Below are 21,704 nucleotides of genomic sequence, written 5' to 3' on the forward strand. Positions count from 1 at the left end.
CAACAAAATATTATATTAATGTTAGGTACTCTAAGGCTACTATATAAAGTATTACTTGGGGATATGTGGATGATGAGGGTAGTGTCTATTCCTTCCTTCTGTGGTGGTTAAGCTAAAAAAAGGAAGCACTGGAACAACTGGGTCCCTGTTTCCAACATCAGAGACCAAAAACCTAACTTAATTGTCTCCCCTCAAGGACTGCTTAATTCATGCTTTTATTGGGTTAAGTCTGAAAATTTAAAAAATAGGAGAGGGCATTATGGAAGATCTTGATTTCACTTTCTTGGGTTTCTGGGTTTGTTAGTGTGTCATTGTTGTTGTAATCTTTAGATGCTTTCCAATGATGACTGACTCTGAAGTCCAGATTTATATGCCCACTCATATCTGATGATATGCTATTGTCTCAAAGTTCTAAGTGGAAATCAAGTTTTCTTTCAAGTGTGATAGTTACATATCAATCATCCTTTGAAGTATTTTCTAGGACAGTGGGAGTTTTTCAAGGACCAGATACTATGAAGTTAGTAAGTTACAGGTACACTTCCTTCAACTTGGTACTGAACTGAGAGTCTTGATCTTCTATTTTCATCAGTAACTCTTAGATACTGAAGAAGACTAGGACAAAAGGTAGAAGTTCTATTCCATATAAGCAAATCACAGGAAATTGTCTATACAACAACTTTGTAGGTTCTGGTTTTGGGGATGAGGCTGGGAAAAAACCTATCCAGCTGAACTATTAGTTTAAACCCATCTTGCAATTATTGTAGATTATGAAGAGAAATACAATGCACTATAGCAGCTGTACTTGGTTCCTTTTTAAGGTATTCTTTTATAATGTTTTCCCTTTCGTGTAAGGTTGTCATTCTTAAACCCTGTCTTTGGATTGCTTTCTGCACTCTAGTTATAGTTGGCATTATATTGGAACCTCACTGACTTCATATCATCTCCTTCCCCCCTTCTTTCTCACTGCTACTCTTTAAAAGTGGAATGTTTAGTTCTCAAAGAATTGCATCAGGATTCAGTTTCAGTTTCTCTATTCCTATAGTCTGACAATATTTATTAAAGGTTTGTCATGACTGATGAAAATGCATCATTCCTGAATTGATGATACTGAAATGTGAATTTATTGTTAACTTTCTTGATTTCTTTGGTTGGGTTGTAGGTAGTGGCTAAGAAGCAATCTGCAGAGAAACCAGAACTTTCAGTCATTACAAAATTAAGAAGCTATCTATCAAGATTCCATTCCAGTTTATAGCATTGTTTCTGTGAAATGTCTCTCATTCTTCAAGGCTGTTATTAACTTCATAGCTGTTTCCTGATTAAAAAACAAAGATTTCACAAGATAAGTTTGTTCTCAAAATAAGCCATGAATGAATTTAGTCCAGCGAGATCGAAGGAATGGAATATCTATGCTAGCTCTGATCCAAGCCAATCTCAGAGAGGAGCAGATAGGGATACCTCATTGAAGAATTATGGGAGTACATTAAATGCCATTTCTTTTGGTTTTGTTGCTACAGCAATCTTAATCTCAATGTTTCTTGTCATGGCCATCTTTGAACATTTGTTGAGGCCAAAACCCCCTTTCTCATCTTCTCAAGATATGGCTGATGGGTCTTTGGAATCAGGTCCTATGCAAGATCAAATGCATGTAACTGAGAAACTTGGAAGTACTTCACAATCAGTATGTATTCCTTTCCCTCATCAATATGGTCTTTCTATTGATTTTTTTTACTGATACCAATTCCTGATTTTCTTAACTGATCACCTAACTAGTTCTGATTGGTTTGTTTTGTTTGGTTACAGATGTCGAAGCCATATTCATCGGACTTCTCGGTGTTGATGCCTGGCCAACATTGTCCCACCTTCATTGCCAAACCAGCACCTCTCCCTTGCCCAAGGGAGCCAATACACTGGCCTCCCCATGATCGAGGTTTTGTTCCTCCATAGCTGTTTCTGTAAATACATGAAAGTATTTTTCTGGTTGGATGTAGTCATTACCCTCATCCAAGTTATTCACTTCTTTCTCATTGTTACATCTTTGTTTTTATAATAGACCCTTTATTTTCTTCTTAAAAAATCTTTTTGGAGGCTTTGTACAGACTCTACAGTCTTTGAGTTGTCTGAAACTGAAGATCTCCTTATTGAACAAAGTACCAATGGGGTTAAGGTTGTTTTTGTTCTCATTTGGGGAACCATATACAGTGGTCTCCCCTCTCCCCCCCTCCCTCCCAACTCTTTCTGTTATGGACTCTGTTCATTCCATAGCTCTACTGTTATTACGCACCTAAAACATTTGTAGCCTCTTATCTATCCATAAGTTTTACTTAGTTCATTCAGTTTCTCGTCATTTAGGTGAACCATCCTTGTGTTGATTTTACGGTTACTAGAGCTGGGTCTGTCAAAAAATCCCACACCAGTTAAGTTTGGGACATTGGGTGTTTTCAAATACCATTTACTTACAAGTTTAAGCTATTGGGTTGGAATCTAAGAGTATCATAGCTATCATTCAGTCCTCTCATTCCAGCTACACATAAGGGGGAGTATTGCAAATAGCCCCATCCCACATTTTCTTTTATTATTGGATTGCAGATCACTGTGATCACTAACATTTTGTACCAGACCGCATCCAGAAGCATAACAAGGGCATCCCTCAGGATCCCTCCAAGAGCTATATAACTATCATAACCTTAAGAAAAGTAGATTCCCTTTGATCTCCCAGTCATTCAACACTCACTCACTCACAGAGTTCACACTATGTGCTCTGCAACTGCAAAGCCGATGTAAAACCCAATTAAATAATGCAGAACTGAACTCCCACCCCCTATTGATGAAGGCCCAAAATGTCATTTCTACTGTTCCAGGAACCCCATCCAAGCGTCAACATGTTTGTTTGGCCGGAAATTTTAGTAGGGAAAGATGAGACCTGCCATCATTTTTCCATGACAAACTCACATTTTAGTGTTTTACATCAGAAAACTTTTTATGATTCTAGACAACAAAATGTGCCTGATGAAATTGGGCTACGAAGAAAAGAATATTTACCATAGTTAATTTTCAAGATTATATCTTTCTACATCCCCATTTGATGCACTCAATAGTCAATAAATGTTAAAAAATAAAGCCACTTCCTTGACATCAGCATGTTTGGCTTTGTTGATGAACTTGATCAAATTGAATAAATGGACTTAACCCAAGCTACATAATTGTTGAAAATCAGTAGCAGTAATCATGAAAGCATTGAAAGTAGACAAACAAAAGGGCTTAGTCAACAAATGCTAGAGTATGAACTATGAATTTCACACATATTTATTGTAATTAAAGTGCTACTGACCAGTAAAAGTTAAAGTGAACCATGTTGTGAGTAATTAAGTCTTAACTCCTACCGAATTATATTCATCAATGAGTATTACAAAGTCCAAATCTGCACCAGAACCAGAAAAAATGCAAAATTGATAACCATATATTTACTTGTAAAATCATCGCAACAGCAAAGTCGGTGACCCTTCCGAAAGATAGGGTATCAGACTTTTGTGGATCTGATTGGAACCGAAATCCAACAGAAGATGCCTTACATTCACAAACTAATCAAATCTTCTTGCAAACAGAACAGAAGCTCCAATTCCATTGTGTTGTTAAATCTTTTATTAGATCTCTATGTTGAGAATGACTGTGATTGATTAATGAGGAATTTGTGGAGGAGTGGGTATATTATGCAATGTCCTCCAAAGGTCACAATTGTTGACAGAGTAATGTAACTTCATTTTTTTTTGTTTTTGTAAACATCCAGAAAATAATAAAATAAAAAAAATATAATTTCCAAGATTTTATATTAAATTTCTATAAATAATGTCATTTCATTCCTATATATTTTCTTCTTTTTCTTAATGAAACTATAAACTTTTCTTTTCCTTTTATGATAATTCTTACAAAAATTTTCAATTGAAAAAAATCTGAGTCAGCTTTGGAATCTCCAACCTCTACATAGGAGGTATCTTTCCTGCCATGGAGCAGTACATGTGGCACTCATAATTTGAATTGGGTACTCTATGATTCACAGAAGGTATTCCCCCAGCCAAGCCAAGAAGATATCTGGCATTCTATGAATTTAGTGAGTGATCTTGTTTAATCAATTTATCTTGGATTCACAGGTTCATCTATTTTTAAGGGTCTATGTTTCCTTGATATCATGATCCATTGATTCATTCCTGACAACTGATGATTCACTCAGCATTTGTACCCAACCAATACAACTATGGGAGAAAGATGGATTCAAATTACTTTTGATCCATTGATATGAACACCAATTACAAGAGAATAATACAACACAACATAAAAATAAAAGAAATGGAAAAAGGGGGAAAGAATTACCGAAAAGCACTACTACCATCAATTACTTTGGAGCCCATCTTGCCTTCCTAACCTCCCTGCACTACAGAGCTTCACTTTTCACACATGCCCCAGAAAGCACTGCATCAATTTGTCCCCATCTATATGCTTTTCATTGTCTTTTTATCTACTACTTGTTTCTCTCTCATTTTCTGATTTTCTATTCCCTTTGTCCAAGACAGAATGAAGCTTACAATCCATATACCATAGCATGTCATCATACATGACTGTCAAGAGGAAATACTTGACATGGAGAGAGAACCCAGTAGCCAGCGGTGTCCTTTGGTCCTCTTGTTATTTCAGTAGTGTCAACAAACCTCAATAGCTTAAGTGTCTGGACAGGCACTGGAGGGTCCTCAGGATATACAGTAGAGTTGATGTTCACATCAGGTGGGCATGGGGTTGGTTTCTGAGCTGTTGTGAAGTGGGAACTTATGAATGCAGAGATTAAATAAAAAATTATTTTGATCGCGCAGTTTACTGGATAACTTAAGTTTACTTGCCTAACAACAACTGCGTAGTGCAGTTGGTGAGCTGTGGTGGGCAAAAAACCCACGCTCACCGGGAGGTCTTGAGTTCGAGTCTCTTGGCAGTTATTTAATTCCCTTCCTTACCTCTCCAAAAAAAAAAAAAAAAAAGTTTACTTGCCTTACTTGACGCCCTAGTAGCAACAGAAATATCATGATGGTCTTAAACATTCATTAACATCTAACAAAATGAGGTGTCTGCAACCTTATAGGCCAAAACCTTTTTTTTTTTTTTAATTAAAAGCCACCAAATCAAGCTATTTGGACTGATTTCAAGGTAGTCCAATTAGTCAGACCTATCAAGGGTATTTTGGTAATTTTCAATTCCCTCGAACACTTTGACATGTTAAAAATCAGAAATAAGAAGTAGGTGAATGACTCCCAAGCTTGAAACAAGGTCTTACATCCTTTCCTAGAGCACTATGGACATTCTTATAGTAACAAAATGAGATGTCTACACATTGCCAATATGTGATATGGATAATGCTGAACGACCAGCAGAAGAAGAGAGTTTCTCCCCCAGAGTACCATATCTAGAAGCCTAGAAATATCTAATCATGCTCTTATAGAACACAACTTCAGAGCAATATCTTATTTTTGGTGGGCTGAAACTTTGCTAATTGTAGGGTGGTTTGTGATCCGTCAGAAATTCAGAATACAGAGAGCTTGGGAACAGGGGCATCGACGACACATATATCAAGAAGGCGATCAACCGATGTGTACTGATAATCTGGGTATAACTGGGAAGCTTCCAAATCATCCTCCTCCAGTTCAAAACTCATCTGGTCACCCTTCACAAAGATGTTGTGAAGGATGGATGTACTTATGTTGTCTGGGTGGGGTAGAACTGCAATAGCAATAACATAAGTAGAAAATATTAGAAATATTTTATAGTTAGTCTGACATATAGTTTGGGCTGGAGAAGATTGGGAACCTGGGTAGAACTCATTCTCAAAAGCTAGCCATCGAGGAGAGGGTGCCTACCTATAAGTCTCCACATCGGGCTACTTACTTTCTATATGGAATTATTACTTCCACCACATCCGCTTGCAAACTAGTAAATGCAAATTGAAATTGGTCAGGGAGCATTTCTTACTTTCAGAGTGCTTAAGAATTTCTTCCTCTGGGATATGAGCCTTTTTCAGCTTCCTTCTCAACTTATTTTCCCACAAGGCAATCAACTCCAACTGAGATATGATATTCCCTGGTGGCCTAAGGATGATGACTTTATTTAATGTTCTTGGGTCGACTGAAGATTTGATTGTGTAGGTAGCAACATCTTCCTCGAAATTCAGTACCACTGTGCATTACAGTAGATTAGATCAACTCTGTTAAACCAAGTAAATTGAAGGGAAACCCATCAATATATATATAAGAATGTTTGTTTGTAATAGGTACCCTTAGCTTCACCATTGCCATAGACTGTAACTTCCTCTTGGAGCTGATCATGAGGATGGAGTAAGTAATCTATGAAGTATGCAGCAAGTGAGTTTGATGCCACATAAGTGTAGGGTATCCCAGCTTCTTCTGTAGCTCTTCTTATCTTCTTCTTATCATCCAAGAGCCTTTGAAATGGTGGAAGTGCTGTTGTTCCCCTGTCCACTTCATTGCCAAATTCTGAGGGAAGAAACCTCTGACAATGGACAAATTAAATTAGTATAGATGATCAGTTTTTTTGTGCAGTAGTCTCTTTTGCTATCATAATTATAATTACTTTCACAATAACAAAGTTCATAGATGCTGTAACTGATCACAGAGAACAAACAAGAAAGTAAAGAAAAAGTACTATATACCTTGATGTTACCAGCTTCTTTCATGGCTTTGATGATTTTGAGTTGGTCAAGGTGTTGAGGAACTGGAAGTGTAGAAATCACAACATGTACTTGTTGAAATATGGATACAAGCTTCTCATGCTCATCCAATTCACCCTATTATATATCCAATCTATGTATTAATTATTGTCAGAAAAATAAAGTATCTATTTTACAAAAGTAAAAAATAAAAATGAAAATATGTAAGGGGGAAAGAACTCTGTCTTGAAGCATAGTCTAATCCATTTTACAGAATTTTTTTTTTTTTCGAGTGAGTAAATAAATGTATTAAATAAAAGGGCAGGAAGATTACAACCCTGAAAAGGAAAACAAACCCTAAAAGGGTAACAAAAGCCCACATGGGCAAAGATAGGCCCATTCAAGATCCAAGGCCCAAAGGGCTTCAAGCCTCACATGTCCAATACATCAGTTCAGAATTGGTTGATCCACTAAGAAAACCAAATTTTGTAAGACCTTGATGTTAACTTTGCTTCACAGGACCTGCAAGAGCCTGGTTGGACCATTTTTTTTTTTCTGGGTACTGATTTGGACTGTATTGAAATTAGGTGTGTCAATGGGCTCCCAGCCCAATCTTTAGTTTACTTAATTCAGCCCAAGCCCAGCCTATCTCTAGGTTGGGTTGGGATATCTCAGCCCAAACCCAGCCTTTTCAAGTTTAGCACAACCTACGTAAGCCCTATTGAACCTGTCAACTCCTAAATTTTGCATTTTGGGGGTCAGACTGGCCTTGATTGACCCCGCGCAACACAACAAAGAGTGTGAGTGTAGAGTGGTGTATGTTGGTGATTGAAAAACAAAGAATTTCAGCTTTGAGTGAGTGAGTGAGTGAGTAGTTAGTGTATATATATATATATATATTATTCATTTACATACCAAATAGGGTTGGGTTGGGCCTGGATGAGCTTAGGCCAAGACATAAGGCTAAGCCTAACCCAAACTTGGGCCCAAATCTCAGCCTAGGCCTGCCCTAAGAGATGAAACGCTCAGCCCAAGCCTAGTTTGGGTTCAGGGCGGGTAAGGGTGGATTAAATTGGCCGAGCCAAATTGACATCTCTAGTTGAAATCATCCGAGTCAGATTTCTTTCACATTACCCTTTTGGACTAAAACTCAATAGTTTTTTTTGGTAAAGGACTAAAACTCAATAGTTTTTTTTGGTAAAGGACTACAACTCAATGCTATTAGAGGTTTCCTTAGGTACTTTGTAAGGAATCGAATTTTATCCAAAATTGTTGGATCTTGGATGAGATATTGATGTTTTATTCAGCAACGATAGAAGACAGATGTAAGGTGTTCAAACCAGTCAATTCGAGTCCAAATCATGTTCAAGTTATAACTACCACTGGGGTTGCTTCTCAAGTCATATAACTTGAGGAATTATTACTTGAATACATCATTCAATATATATTGATGTAAATTCTTGCCTTTCACCATTGTTAATCTAGTTTATTTTAATGTGTGACAATCCCTTTAGTTAGTACATTCGTCAATGTTTTAATTTTTTTTTTTAAATACGTTTGAAATGGAAACATTGACCGTTTGGTGTTTTTTTCCGAATATTTAAAATGACACAACGTGTTTAAAACAGTAAAAAAAATGAAAACACCATCTTAAATGCATTTTATTATTAACTATGGCTTGTAGTTTGTACCAAGTCCATTTGGGCAAAACCCTATTAAAATTGTTAAATTCATTTAAATTCTTTTTATTTTGTCATTTTATAAATGCAAATCAAATAATATGACAAGGCCAACCCCTTTAATGAGTGTCTACAGTAGGATTATGTGTTTCAAACCACAGAGAGAGAGAGAGAGAGAGAAGCTTTGTTGTAAAAACTTCACATAGCAAAAGGTGTATGGAATTAAGAAGCTTTGTTGTAAAAACTCAGTGAGTCAATTAGGGAATTTGGCTGAACCAGTTACTAATACAAGATTTTGGTCCAATCATCTCTTATGGACCTCCAAGTGCTAAGTTGGACCTTTTCTTTTTCTGTGTATGTGAGCCATTCTCACATGTAGGCACTGAGCCAAATCCCTTCTCTCTAACTTGGGCGGAGCATACCATGTGTGGAACTGGGACCACAGGGACTAGGTGCCTAACCATTTTTTTTTTTTGAAAAAAATAAATAAATTTGGTAGCTGTTGACTTCATAGGCCTAACTTTGGGGATGGATGTTTTCCAAGGAAATTAGGATTGTCTTTACCGTCGCTTCGTTTTCTGGCTTAAACATGTAATCACGTGGTCACAATGGAGTAATTTTACAGTCCATGTATTGATTAAAAAAAAAAAAAAAGTATTTACTCTACAAAAAATGAAATTGAATCCCAAAACAGTTCTGTGGCTGGATCGGATTTTTAAAACCATTGGATCTGCCAGCATTCTCAAAAAATTAGCCACCCCCACGGGGTGAGTGAAAAAAACAGAAAGAAAACTATACAAACCAAGTCAAAGTAGAGAGAGAGAGAGAGAGAGAGAGAGAGAGAGAGAGAGAGAGAGAGAGAACCTGGAAGATGGTAACTCCCATTGATTGGAACTGTAGGTGCGCCTCTTGCTTGGAGGGGCTTGAAGTGGGTGACAATGGCCGTACGTACACAAAGGTTGGATAACCCAAGGAAACACTGGCCTTAACCATGTATTTACCCACATACCCACTTCCTCCAATCACTAGTATCTTACAGCTTTTGCTCTCTTCCTTCTCCATACTCTCTCTCTCTCTCTCTCTGTCTCTGTGAGTGTATGTTTTTCTTTTCAGTAGTCAAGGAGGCTTATATAGAAAACAAGAGCGATTACCATCCTCATAAACGGTGCGGTCCCAAAAACACATCAGATGTGATGTCATCGCCTCATGGGACACATGACATCAGCAGGGCAAAAAATGGATCAGGATTGAACCGATATTCTCTACCGTGTGACCCACATCCATTTTGCTGAGTTTATATTTTTTAAACTCAGTCCATTTTGAATTTCAGGCAAGTTAATAATACTTCAAATTGATAACGCAGTCATCAGCCTGCACAACACATACAATACCCATATGGGGTTCAAATTTTGTGAACAAGTAAGGATTAGGTCCTCCATGTAGAAACATTTTTTGTTGGGGCCATCTGTGAAAGCCAGCCAATGTAAAGGGGATTGGCTCGAGGCTCCAAATCAATCTTGTGGTAGGGGCACTTGGCAACTAACTCGTGGGGCATGGCATCCCCCAATTCTTCAAGTACTTGATGCACTTCATGAGAAAGAAGTTGTCTCGGTATTAGATGTAGAAAATGAATGAAAATTATAGATAATATTCACATAATCGCACAAAAATATTTACGTGGTTCGACAAGATTGTCTACGTCCACAGTCAGATGAGATCCTACTTTATTATCAATAGAGAAGAGGCTAAATTACCACTGTTTGTCCTCACACCTCTCTTAGATTTTTTACAGAGAAAGAACCTTAGCTACAAATATATAGCAAACCCTATATAAAAATTTACAGAAATACCCATATAGTCCCTAAAAAAATATTTTCTCATAAGTTGCCACCTTCAAAACCCCACACGGACCCATCAATGACGATAATGCGACTATTCTTCTGGGCCTCTTAACATCAACCTATTCCTCTGGGCCCCTTAACAACAACACTTTAGAATAGTGCTCACTTTTGCAAGCACCGGAATACAAGACATCTTATCTTCAACAATCCGCTTATGTGTCAAATCTAGACACAAACAGTCATCCGCTTATGGACCTCTTAGGGTACACACAAAGTTCTTTTGATCTATGTCTATCCTTGACTTATTTGAATCTCTTTCATGTGACAAAAGTTTGCCTTACAATGACTGTTTGTGTTTCTTTTTTCTGGCTGCTATTACTATGTATTATATTTGGATGTTTAGAAACAATTGTATGTTTTAAAATCTAAAGTTCCTTATCCTTCTAGTCATTAAAAATATTAATAATTGGGATTAGCGATTTACAATGTATACCTATGCCCAAAGGTGTTGATCGACTGAACTATTTTCTTGGGAGGGGGAGGATATATGTCTTAAATGACTACCTAAGCATTCCATTCGAGGATCAGCCTATTTTGATTTGTGATGGTTTTGTACCTTGGTATGGCTACGGTTGATTGGCTGTTGTTGTCCTATTTAATGCTACCTTTCATTAAGCTATGATTAGTTGGGTATTTATACGTGTTGTGTTAAATATTTTTTTAATTAAAAGTTTCAAAACATATCTTTTAAATTTACCATGGAGAATATATGAGTATGTAGAGATGTTTGTTAGCTGGAAAGTTCATCGGTGAAGACCCATGGATGAAGAGACTGGGGAACGACAATGACCCATGGATAGAGAGTGGTTTCTCTACACAAATGAGAGCCAACGTAGTGAAGAGGCACCTAGTTTTACATGTAGTAGCATCCCCATGAGATATAATTCTTCTTGACATGCCTATATGATTGGACAACTAGAAGAATGGAAATATGTCTTTTTAGAGTACTTCACTTACAAGAGAAGCACTTCTATGTACAGTCACACTCATTCAAGAGATTGGATCAGTTTATGTACAAGAACAACTCGTACACCCTTGATCTGTAGATTTAGAATCTATTAGAGGATCAGGTTCACGTAGGAGAATAATCTCTTACGTCCCTGGTCCATGTATTTGAAATCTACTTTTTTTTCTCTTCATTTAATAGATTCCAAATCCACGGATCATGAATGTACGAGAACAATCTCATACGTGAACCTGATCGAGTCTCCTCATTCAAAGGGGATGTATCTATGTGCCTCGATTTGGAATCTTGACTGGACATTAGATCTTGACCATACAATTTGGAGAGATGTACCCATTCAAACAAGTATGTCTAAAATGTACTTACATCCCATAAATAAGGATGGTTGCCAAACAATTAACATATCTTGAATTCACTCTACATATGATTCGAGACTTCTATAGTCACCCCTCTTCTTAAGGAAAAACGTGTACATACACACACTCTCTCTCTCTCTCTCTCTCACACACACACAGAATTGTGTGTCTCTTAAGGATTGGTGTGTTCTTTTAGCATAATTTTTCATCCTCCCTTTCATACTCTTAAGTGTATTAGCTGCAAATTTGCCGATTTATTATAATTGAATTCTTTATTTCGATTTGAGCACAACTTCGATTTACTTGAAGGGGCGATAATGGAGTGCATGTCTACTGCTGGAAGCCAATGGGCTGTTCTATCTTGGAGCCAGTTTTGCATGGGGCAAATACTGACTTTAGGAGAGTGTCAAGTTACACATCTCAACCTTCCAACAACATCTTGCACAATCGATCAAGTTCAACACACATTCTCCAACCATCATACAACATAAGATAAGTGATTTTCATCTAATGTCTTCCATATTTACAACAACAGGTCATGTATTGGCACCAAAGGCTAGGAATGTCTTGCAAGGCTTGTAACAAGCATTGCTAAAGGGTTTCAACGAATAGTGAGGTTTGTAGTTTGGACACGGGATGTACAGCTAGTTCAATAGATAACTCAAGGGACCCAGAAAAATTAGCAATGAGACCTCTTTAAGATTTTTGTTGGATATTTCCATTTTGATGTCTATGATCGATGCATGTTTTAGTTTTGTTTCAATACGAATATTATGTTTCTTAGCTTCGAGGGCAGCTACTAAGGTCCATAGGATGCCTTTAAGAGGGATAATCACCGATGATGTAATTAACTTTCTATTTAACTACTTTTTTTTTTAGCTTTCCTATTATATAAGAAAATAGAAATCCATTAAGAAGCTAACTTCTCATGAACAAAATTGTGGATCTAATAACATATGACGTTTTGGAGTCTTTGGTATCCTTCTCCCCATAATCTTGTAAGTTGTCAATCTTAGCTTCATAGCTTTTGGGATTAGAGGCAATAAAGATTCCAAACCAATGCAAAAGTCTGAGAAACATCCAGCATTACTTGAATCGTTGTTAGCTTTGAATTGTATTGTGCTAATGCTTATTGCACATTTGACTATATACCCTTTCTTGCTTTATTGGGATAATCCTACATCGGCTATGGATGACTCAATTATCATATATAAGAGCCATAAGATGCCACCCAACTTCAAGCCATTTGGTTTTAAGTTGAAAGCTTTAACATGATATTAGAGCACCAGGCTAATGTTGGATCCCCCCTTCTCCTCGTTGGTTGTTGTAGTTTTCTCTCCCTCAATAATTTTCTTTTCATTAAACTATCACATTCTAATTATTTACTTTGGCGATTTCAACTCACCCCACTTTTAAGGAACAATGAACTATATGGTATTGTTGATGGCACCTCACTATGCCCAATACCAACAATACCTAGCTTGACCTCTGGTGCAACCGGTTACCAACGACCTTCTTGGCAAGAAGATTTGGGATAAGGCCAAACTTGGTATGCTACTCAATCAAGGGATTGGTGATAAGAATTCCACCAAGGACCAGCTTGGCAAGAAGATTTGGGATAAAGCCAAGTTTGTAATGTTAATCAATCAAGGGATCATTGATAAGGATACTAGCTGTAATAGAAGTATGGTAAATTTGGTTTCAATAAAAGATCAAAATTATCCTTATAAAAGGACTGTAATCCCACAAGATAATTGTTATTGAAAGAAACATCTTGCTGTGGACGTAGGTTAAGTTGGACAACCGAACCACGTAAATATTGCTCTTTTTTTTCTCTCTTCTTCTTCTTCTTCTTCCTCTTGTCTTCTTCATCTATCACTTTTATTTTAATATGGTATCAGAACAGGTACGTAGAGCCTCCATCGATGATGGGCTCCCTGCTCGACATACGAAGACAGATCCATAAGAGGCCTGCACGTAAGGGGGAGTATTGAGATAGTCTCACATCGGTTGTGGATCATAAGAGCCACAAGAGGCCACACCGCTTCAAGCCAATTGGTTTTAAGATAAAGCTTTAACATGCTTGAATTTGAAGGCCTCTTAATTGTCTCAAGTGGGGGGGAATTCCATGAAGTGCTTATGTAAGTTGACCAATGAAGGCCATTGTAGGATTGGAAATGCCAAACATCCGAGATGGATCGATATGTATAGGATTTCATGGCCTTGTGATGCAGTGAGAAGTATGGGGGCTAGATCTTATTCTATCGCTAACGACCCTCGAATCCACAAGGTAGTGAAAACATTAAATTTTAAGATAACTGAACTGATTCATAAATTTGGAGATGTCTTTATGTCATCCAAAATGATCCTATTTATAGAAGGTCATATCACAAAAGAAAGGAAAACAAAATAAAATAGGAAACAAAATAAAAGAGAAAAAAATAGGAAATAAATATTCTAAAATTATGCACAAAACTTCAGAGACCTGGTACACCCTTAAACTATGAATTTGAGGTCCGAATTTGGTTCCAATGAGTGTAGAGCATTGGATGGTGTTTCTAAAAAGGTATTATGGCTCTCGTAACTCCATCCAATCCAAAGTTACGACATTTAGTAATTAAGATGTAAAAATCAAACTTTCGTTCTGATCAAGTGAGTTTTTGCCGGTCTAGCCGATCTAAGAATTCTCCATAAACCTTCTCTACATCACCTTGAAAACTAAAGACAACCTTTTGAAATGAGGGAAGAGTTTGGGCTAGAAAGGATTGAGGTTTGAAATACTCATATCCAAGCCCTAAGCCTTCAAGTAAAGAGAGTAACTTTGGTGATCTAGGGACTAATTTCTCAATAGTGGCAAGCTCATCACAGAAAGTATGGAGTTCGAATTGGGAAAGATAATCATTCAAAAGTAGATCGTTTTTTGGGGGTTGGAGAGGGGATTAGAAGTAGTAACAGAAGCATTAGAGATGCCATTTTGAGTGAAGAGGCATTTGGTGGGGATACCATTAGAAAGAAAGAAGAGAGGAACAAAGTAAGGTAGAGAAGAGTGCTGACTAAGCTTATAAGAAGAAGACCCAATCCAAATGAAGAATCACAAAAGAGAGTGAAGTAGAAAACGATCTAAGCCCAAATCTAACACACAATCAGGCATAGATTACTGACCCTCACAACTTCATGGACTAGGTCATACCATGGTTGAATGAGAACCATTCAACTTTCACCGAAAGTAGTGAAGAGTAATAAACACCTTGTGTGAGTGGCCCCAAGGAGGTAAGAGGAGTCAAACTCATAACCACACACTTCTTGAGGCAAAGGTCCTTTGTCAACTCTGCTACCCCCTTGTGGTTAGTTATGACTTACCTGTTTGATAATTGCCTTCATGAATCATGACTCACCAAGACCATAGGAAGATGATACAATAAGAAGGTTTGAGATAAAAAGTCTAGAGAATACATGAACTATAATAATATAACAATGGGAATTGGCTTCCTGGCCCTGGTAATTCTCTCTCTCATAGAGGTTTGGAAGAAATTGCCGAATATTCGCTTTAGGCCTAGGGGTAGTGGGGATTCTATTCAATGGGATAACTCTACTAATAAATCCACCAGTTCTATTGCTTGGAATCTGGTGCGCATTAGAGCTCCTGTTGTTCCATGGTTTAGATCTATTTGGTTTAATTCTTCCATCCCTAGGCATTCCTTTACTGCTTGGAGGGCTATGACTAAATCCCTCCACACTCAGGAGTTTTTTCTTCAAAGAAATATAGCCATTCCCAATTGCTACTTTTGTTGGAACTCTATAGAAAGTGTGGATCATCTTTTTTTCTCCTGTTCCTTTTCCAAGTCGGTTTGGAATGGTATTCTCAGGAAATGTTGGCCCCTCCCTGGAGTTATCCTTTCTTTTGACAGGGAATGGAGGTGGATCTTAAAAGAATTCAATGGCAAAACTTCTTGTGATATTGTAGGTAAGTTGGCTTTTTGTGCAGCAATTCACTATATTTGATGGGAAAGAAATAAAAGGAGATGGACTTCCTCTTCACGTTTTATTGATCAAATATGAAATGCCATCACCTTCGAGGTGACGAATAAAATCCTTTATAGGTGTGCCAGATGCCCAGATTCTTTTAGAAATAGGCATCTTGCTTTGGCTTGGGATCTTCTACTTGTCTCTCCTTCCCCCTAACCTTGATGAAGCCTCTTTTTTTTTGTTTCTCCCCTCCCCCTTATTTTAGTGTACCATTCTTTTCTTGGTATGTAATTTTCCCACACTCCTAGTTTTTCTTGTATCCCCCTTGATAGTTGTTTTGTCCCCTCCCCTTGGTTCTTCATTTGTTTGGGCTTTGGCCTTTGAATAGCCTATGGCTTGGCTTTGTATTTCTTTTTTTATTTTCTTTAATATATTTTCATTCACCCAAAAAAAAAGTTAGTGTTTAAAATTGTGTAACTTGCTCAACCCATTTCACACAGACAACATTTAAATAGGTCACTAACACAACCATTGCTAGAAACAATCATGCTCTCATTTCATGAAAACATAGATTTTTGTTTTTATTTTATATAACACAACTTTAGAGTAATATCTTATTTTTGGTGGATTGAAAGTCTAAAACTTTGCCAATGATAAGGCCTGTGATCCATAAGAAATTCAGAATTCAGAGAGCTTTGGAATGATAGGGGAATTGACCATACATATATCAAGAACACGATCAATCGACAAGTACTAATAATCTGGGTATAGCTGAGAAGCCTCTAAATAATCCTCCCTCAAGTCATAACTCACCTGTTCACCCTTCACAAAGATGCTGTGAAGGATTGATGCGCATATATTGTCTGGATGGGGTAGAACTGTAATGCCAATAACATATATAAGGATGAATAGTTAGTTTCACATTATTTTTGTTTGGAGAAGATTGTTATTATTAGGCTTCAAGTAGAAGACTGTTAGCCTAAATCCTAAATTTTGATATGGTCATAAGGGAGCATTTCTTACCCTTAGATTGCTCGACAATTTCATCCTCTGGGATATGAACCTTTTTCAGCTTCCTTCTCAACTTATTCTCCCACAAAGTAATCAAATCCAACAGAGATATGATATTTCCTGGTGGCCTAAGGACGATGGCTTTATTTAATGTTCTTGGGTCGACTGAGGCTTTGATTGTGTATGCAGAAACATCTTCCTCAAAATTTAGTACCACTGTGCAATGTAGTAGATTAGATTTTATTTTATTTTGGTAGGTAGGGAGAGAAGTAGGTAATAGCAGGAGGCTCGAACTTGAGATCTCCTCGTGAGCATGGGGTTTTTTGCACACCACAGCTCACCAACTGCGCTAGGCAGTAGATTAGATTAACTCTGTTAAACCAAGTAAATTGAAGAGAAATCATCAATAAATAAATATATATAGAAGAATATTTGTCTGTAATACCTTTAGCTTCACCATTGCCATAGACTGTAACTTCCTCTTGGAGCTTATCATGAGGATGGAGTAAGTAATCTATGAAATATAGGGCAAGTGAGTTTGCTGTCACATAGGTGTAGGGAATCCCAGCTTCTTCTGTGGCTCTTCTTATCTTCTTCTTGTCATCCAAGACCCTTTGGAAGTGGAAGTGCTGTTGGCTTGTCCACTTCATTGCCAAATTCTGAGGGAACAAACCTCTAAATGGACAAATTAATAGAGAAGCTGAACTGACAGAAGATAATCAAAGAAGCAAGTAAAGAATAAATAGCACTATATACCTTTATGTTACCAGCTTCCTTCATGGCATTGATGATCTTGAGTTGGTCATGGACTTGAGGAACTGGAAGTGTAGAGATCACAACATCTACTTGTTGAAAAATGGATACAAGCTTCTCATGTTCATCCAATTCGCGCTGTTATATATATATATATATATATCATACTATTATATAAAAGTATGTACTCAAACTTCGTGGCTAATCTTTCACTTGACTACTTTGTCCTTGTATTTTATTTAAATACCTTATCGTTTTTACTTTCTTTGCTGTTTGCTATTCTAATTTTTCCAAATTTTTGGTACCCTTTACTTTATTTAATACTTAAATAATCTCTAAAAAAAATTTAAATATTCTAAAAAAGATTTAATTTCTTATTCCTCTTACAAGTCACGTTCAAATCCTTTGCTATCTCTCTTTCTTATTCTACTCTCTCACACACGCACACACTTTTCTTTTCCTTTCCAAATCTCACGTTCCTCTCTCTTTCTTTTTTTAAATATCTTTTATGATATGCTTTGCCTATTACTTCCTTATCCTTCCATCTTCATAGCTCTCTCTCTTCTTTTGGGCTTTGTGTTAAGCAAATCGAAATCTTCTATTCAAAATTGTGTTAAATACTCTAAAAAATTTATTTCTTATTCCTTTCACGATCCACATCCAAATCCCTTCTTTATCTCTCATGCTTTTTTCACTCTCTCTCACACACCTTTATTTTTCTTTTTTTAATCTCATGTTCCTCTCTCTTTCTTTTTTAAATATATTTTATGATAATGTATCCTCCTGTTATGATATGCATCTTCCTAAGTGTATACTTGTGCGAAGTAGGTGTTCTAGGGTTTAGAGAACGCACAAGTTTATGCTTCGCATCAGCGGCGATGACGGTCGTCGGAGCTCAACCAGAGGTGAAGCTTTTCAACAAATGGTCTTTCGAAGAAGATCAGACCGGTGATATTTATTTGGTGGGTTACATTGGTGTGTCTCCATCCAAGCATGCCACCTATGTACCACACATAAGGGAGGTATTCTGTGAAGAGATTCAAGAAGACCCAATGCCCCATTGTGGAGAGGCTAACAAATTCTCTGATTATGCATGGACGAAACAACGAGAAGAAACTAATAGTTGTCCGAATTGTCAAGCATGGTATGGAAATCTTCCACCTCCTCACAGACTTAAACCCCATTCAAGTAATTGTTAATGCAATCATCAACAGCGGGCTAAGAGAAGTTGCAACTCCAATTGGTTCTACTGGTGTGGTGAGGCATGAAGCTATATCTCTCCTCTAAGGCGTGTTAACCAAGCAATATATCTTCTAACAGGTGCTCATGAGAGTGCTTTTAGGAATATAAAAACCATAGCAGAATGCTTGGCAGATGAGCTCATCAATGTTGCCAAGGGTTCATCGAACAGTTATGACTTCAAGAAGAAGGACGAGATTGAGCGAGTAGCAAAGGCCGACCGTTAAGAGGCCTTTAGTTTACTGAATAAACTAATGGCAAGGGGGATTCTCTTTTATTCTCCGTCCTTTATTGGTGATTCTTTTTCTTGGTTGATTATGCAAGGATTGCTCCCACTTTCTATGGAAGTAAGTTTTGTTGCTAATTATGAGTCTTGGATTTTTTTTTTTAATGTTAAATAAAATAAAATATTCGTAAGCTCTCTCTCTCTCTCTCTCTCTTTCTTTCTCTGCTTTTAGGCTCTATGTTAAGCAAATCCAAATCTTCTATTCATTCCTTGAAAATGGAGAGAGATGTCGTTTCAGCTTCCTTCTCGGAAACTGATAGTTGGGTCCAATCCCAAAAGAAATTGGGAACATCACTACTCTCGGGACCTGTAAGTTCTGATTTTTCAACCTTTTTCCTATCTGCATAGTTCAAAAAATGATTCATTTTAAAAATTTTCATTTACAAACATTCAAATTTTCAGGGTCCTCATGCCAACTAGCTCTTTGGATCTCTTTCTAGGCACATTGGTGGACATAAAGAGAATGTAAGTTGTATTCTCTTCTCCACTTGAACATCCCTCTTTGATATTCAGTTCTGGTTCCCCCTTCCCTTGAATTTACATCTTTTTTGAAGAAATTTAATATAGAGAAAATTGCATTGCCACCCCCTGAACTTCGGTCGTTATTCAACGCCACCCCCTGTACTTTTCAAAACGTCAAAGCCACCCCCTAAAAATTCAAAAAATTTCAAATCGGTCCCTGCCGTTAGCCGACCGTGAGAAATGAATGAAAACCGGTTAGTTTTTTTCTAATATACCCAAAATACCCCCACCCTGAGTGAGAGGACAATATTGCCCTCTCCTTTATTTCCTATCTTCTAAACCCATACCCATCTCACATCTCTCCTCTCTCATCTCTCATCTCACTGCTCACTCCTCTCACTCACTCGGCCGGACAAGAAGACGAAGACCCACCGGCGTCCCATTCTACCCTCCTCCGGAGTGCGATTCTCCCCTCCTCTGGCGAGCGATTATACCCTCCTACGGCGTCCGATTCTACCCTCCTCCGGCGTGCGATTCTACCCTCCTACGGCGTCCGATTCTACCCTCCTCCGGCGTGCGATTCTACCCTCCTACGGCGTCCGATTCTACCCTCCTCCGGCGTGCGATTCTCCCCTCCTACGGTTCGGGATTCTACCTCCTCCGGCGTCCGAACCTCTATCCCAAGGTATGTAGGGTTCGGTTTCTTCTTCTTCCTTTCTAATTTAGGGTTCTTCTTGTCAAGTTAATCTAGGGTTTATGCACTTTGGAGTGGGGAAAAAAGAAAGTAAAATTTTTTCTTGGAGCTCTTTGGAAGAAGACCTGTGAAATGTTTGTTATATGCAGTGAAATGTGTTTGGATTGTCGTTCCAAGTTTTCTCTCCCTTACTCTGTAGGTAATTTTAACAAACACTCTGATAGAAAATGTATTAGGTATCAATTGGTTTTCTTTTAACTATAAAAAAATTCTGAAAACCATTTCTCGGCCGTGGTAAGATACATTGAAAGTGGGTGCCCATTGCCCTCACAGGTCTTCTTTATCATGTGCTTGCCCTCTGTTATCTTCTCTATCATGTGCTTGCTGCTCACAAGCTTCTCTGAAAACGTGTCTATCGAAATGCCCTTGTATTCCATTTTTGAGCTCTACTACAATGGCCCTATACAACTGAAAGCATTTTCAATGCACCAATTATGTTATTTCATTTTGGAGCTCTAACATTGCCAAACCTTCTCTGTGGTTATCTGAATGCCCTCCAGGTAGCATGATCAGAACTGAATTTTTGTGGCACCAACCAAGGGAACTTGACACTGTTCAGTGTGTAAGAACCTTACCAGTAGGGCTAACAATACCCTGATCCAATAGGAAACCATAGTAGAAGTAATAATTTCTTGTTGTAGTCTTCCTAGAACCAAATGGAACTTCCATTGGTTCCCCCCCCCTCTTTTTTTCTCTTTCTTCTAACCTTTAAGGTAAGTATGTGACCCATTCATATCAGCTTAATGTGTGATCAAGTAGCATATCTGTGAATTAGTCTTCAATCATCTAGAGGTTTTATAGTTCCTACATCAGAGGTTCACGATTTCTATCGACTTACGTTCTATTGCTGCTGTAAAACATATTCTCTCCCTCTCTTGAACACGATATATTATCTTATTATACGGCCGGATAGAGAGGGCAAAATGACAACATCATCCCTCAAGAAAGTTAGAAAAGATCAATTATTTATGTTAAGTGTGGATTGATGATTTAACCAGATTATTTTGTTATGAGAAAATATATGGGAAAATAGTTGATAGTTGATAGTTGATAGTTGAAAATTACTATGATTAGGTTCTCTGTATTATGCATTGCTATGATTGGTCCTTGATTTTGATTTGAAAATTTCTTTTTTGGATGTATAAATGCTTTGACTTGTATATTATCTAAAATCTTTGATGAAAAGTTTACCATTCTAATGAGTATTAAGCAATGTTACTGATTTTCTCTGTTTTCACATTTTTTTTTTAGCAATGAATGTTAAGTGTGCTATTGAATACCATTGGAGTGGGAAGACTATAGTTAAAATTGTTGATCCAGACTTATATGGCTACTTGGACATGGTGTATAACATCTACAATGAACTCATCACACATGTGCCTGTGGGTCATAATGTAGTTTTCCAAGCGAAGTGTATACTACCAAACAATGAGATAAAGGAAGTAAAAGATGATCCATCAGTGTATGAGTTGTTTGGCTTGCATAGTTGTGATATGATAAATATATATGTGGATGACATTGTTCACAGCAAGTCTGCAACCGATGAATTTACAGTTAACCGGTTCCCTAGCAGTTTGGTTAATGATAGAGATGGTAAACTTGAGGTTGAACCTAGTGGACAATGTCAACAGGC

At 37.5% G+C, this 21,704-nt stretch overlaps 2 protein-coding genes and 2 pseudogenes across 5 annotated transcripts; 2 read left to right on the forward strand and 2 right to left on the reverse strand.

The window, feature by feature from the left end:
• The first annotated feature begins 119 nt into the window (after positions 1 to 119).
• Positions 120 to 2,032, forward strand: LOC122070460. 4 transcript variants are annotated; one of them, XM_042634615.1, is made up of 3 exons: positions 120 to 532; positions 1,160 to 1,678; positions 1,801 to 2,032. In XM_042634615.1, the coding sequence occupies exons 2-3, from the start codon at positions 1,364 to 1,366 to the stop codon at positions 1,942 to 1,944; spliced, it is 459 nt and encodes a 152-aa protein (XP_042490549.1). In that variant the 5' UTR covers positions 120 to 532; positions 1,160 to 1,363; the 3' UTR covers positions 1,945 to 2,032. The 4 variants fall into 4 exon arrangements, with proteins under 4 accessions (XP_042490549.1, XP_042490553.1, XP_042490551.1 ...); XM_042634619.1 differs by lacking the exon at positions 120 to 532 and adding an exon at positions 605 to 624; XM_042634617.1 differs by lacking the exon at positions 120 to 532 and adding an exon at positions 634 to 818.
• A 3,222-nt stretch (positions 2,033 to 5,254) lies between these two features.
• LOC122070461 (isoeugenol synthase 1-like) lies at positions 5,255 to 9,467 on the reverse strand. The gene is made up of 5 exons (XM_042634620.1): positions 9,244 to 9,467; positions 6,704 to 6,838; positions 6,309 to 6,543; positions 6,007 to 6,210; positions 5,255 to 5,757 (listed from the first exon to the last, which is right to left on the reverse strand). Exons 1-5 carry the CDS (start codon positions 9,439 to 9,441, stop codon positions 5,561 to 5,563), a joined length of 969 nt encoding a protein of 322 aa, XP_042490554.1. The 5' UTR covers positions 9,442 to 9,467; the 3' UTR covers positions 5,255 to 5,560.
• A 6,777-nt stretch (positions 9,468 to 16,244) lies between these two features.
• The window catches only part of LOC122070462, a 6,273-nt pseudogene continuing 813 nt past the window's right edge, over positions 16,245 to 21,704 (reverse strand).
• On the forward strand, positions 18,123 to 18,796 carry LOC122070469 (annotated as a pseudogene).

The sequence above is a fragment of the Macadamia integrifolia genome, unplaced genomic scaffold, assembly GCF_013358625.1.
Source record: "Macadamia integrifolia cultivar HAES 741 unplaced genomic scaffold, SCU_Mint_v3 scaffold930, whole genome shotgun sequence".
Lineage (NCBI taxonomy): Eukaryota > Viridiplantae > Streptophyta > Magnoliopsida > Proteales > Proteaceae > Macadamia > Macadamia integrifolia.

Excerpts from the sequence above, each read along its gene's own strand:
- LOC122070460 (XM_042634615.1), top strand. The coding sequence starts at position 1,364 with ATGAATGAATTTAGTCCAGCGAGATCGAAGGAATGGAATATCTATGCT. Across the intron at positions 1,679-1,800 it reads TTGGAAGTACTTCACAATCA|ATGTCGAAGCCATATTCATC; the intron begins GTATGTATTCCT and ends GTTTGGTTACAG.
- LOC122070461 (XM_042634620.1), bottom strand. The coding sequence starts at position 9,441 with ATGGAGAAGGAAGAGAGCAAAAGCTGTAAGATACTAGTGATTGGAGGA. Across the intron at positions 6,839-9,243 it reads TGGGAGTTACCATCTTCCAG|GGTGAATTGGATGAGCATGA; the intron begins GTTCTCTCTCTC and ends GATATATAATAG. Across the intron at positions 6,544-6,703 it reads AAGAAGCTGGTAACATCAAG|AGGTTTCTTCCCTCAGAATT; the intron begins GTATATAGTACT and ends GTCCATTGTCAG.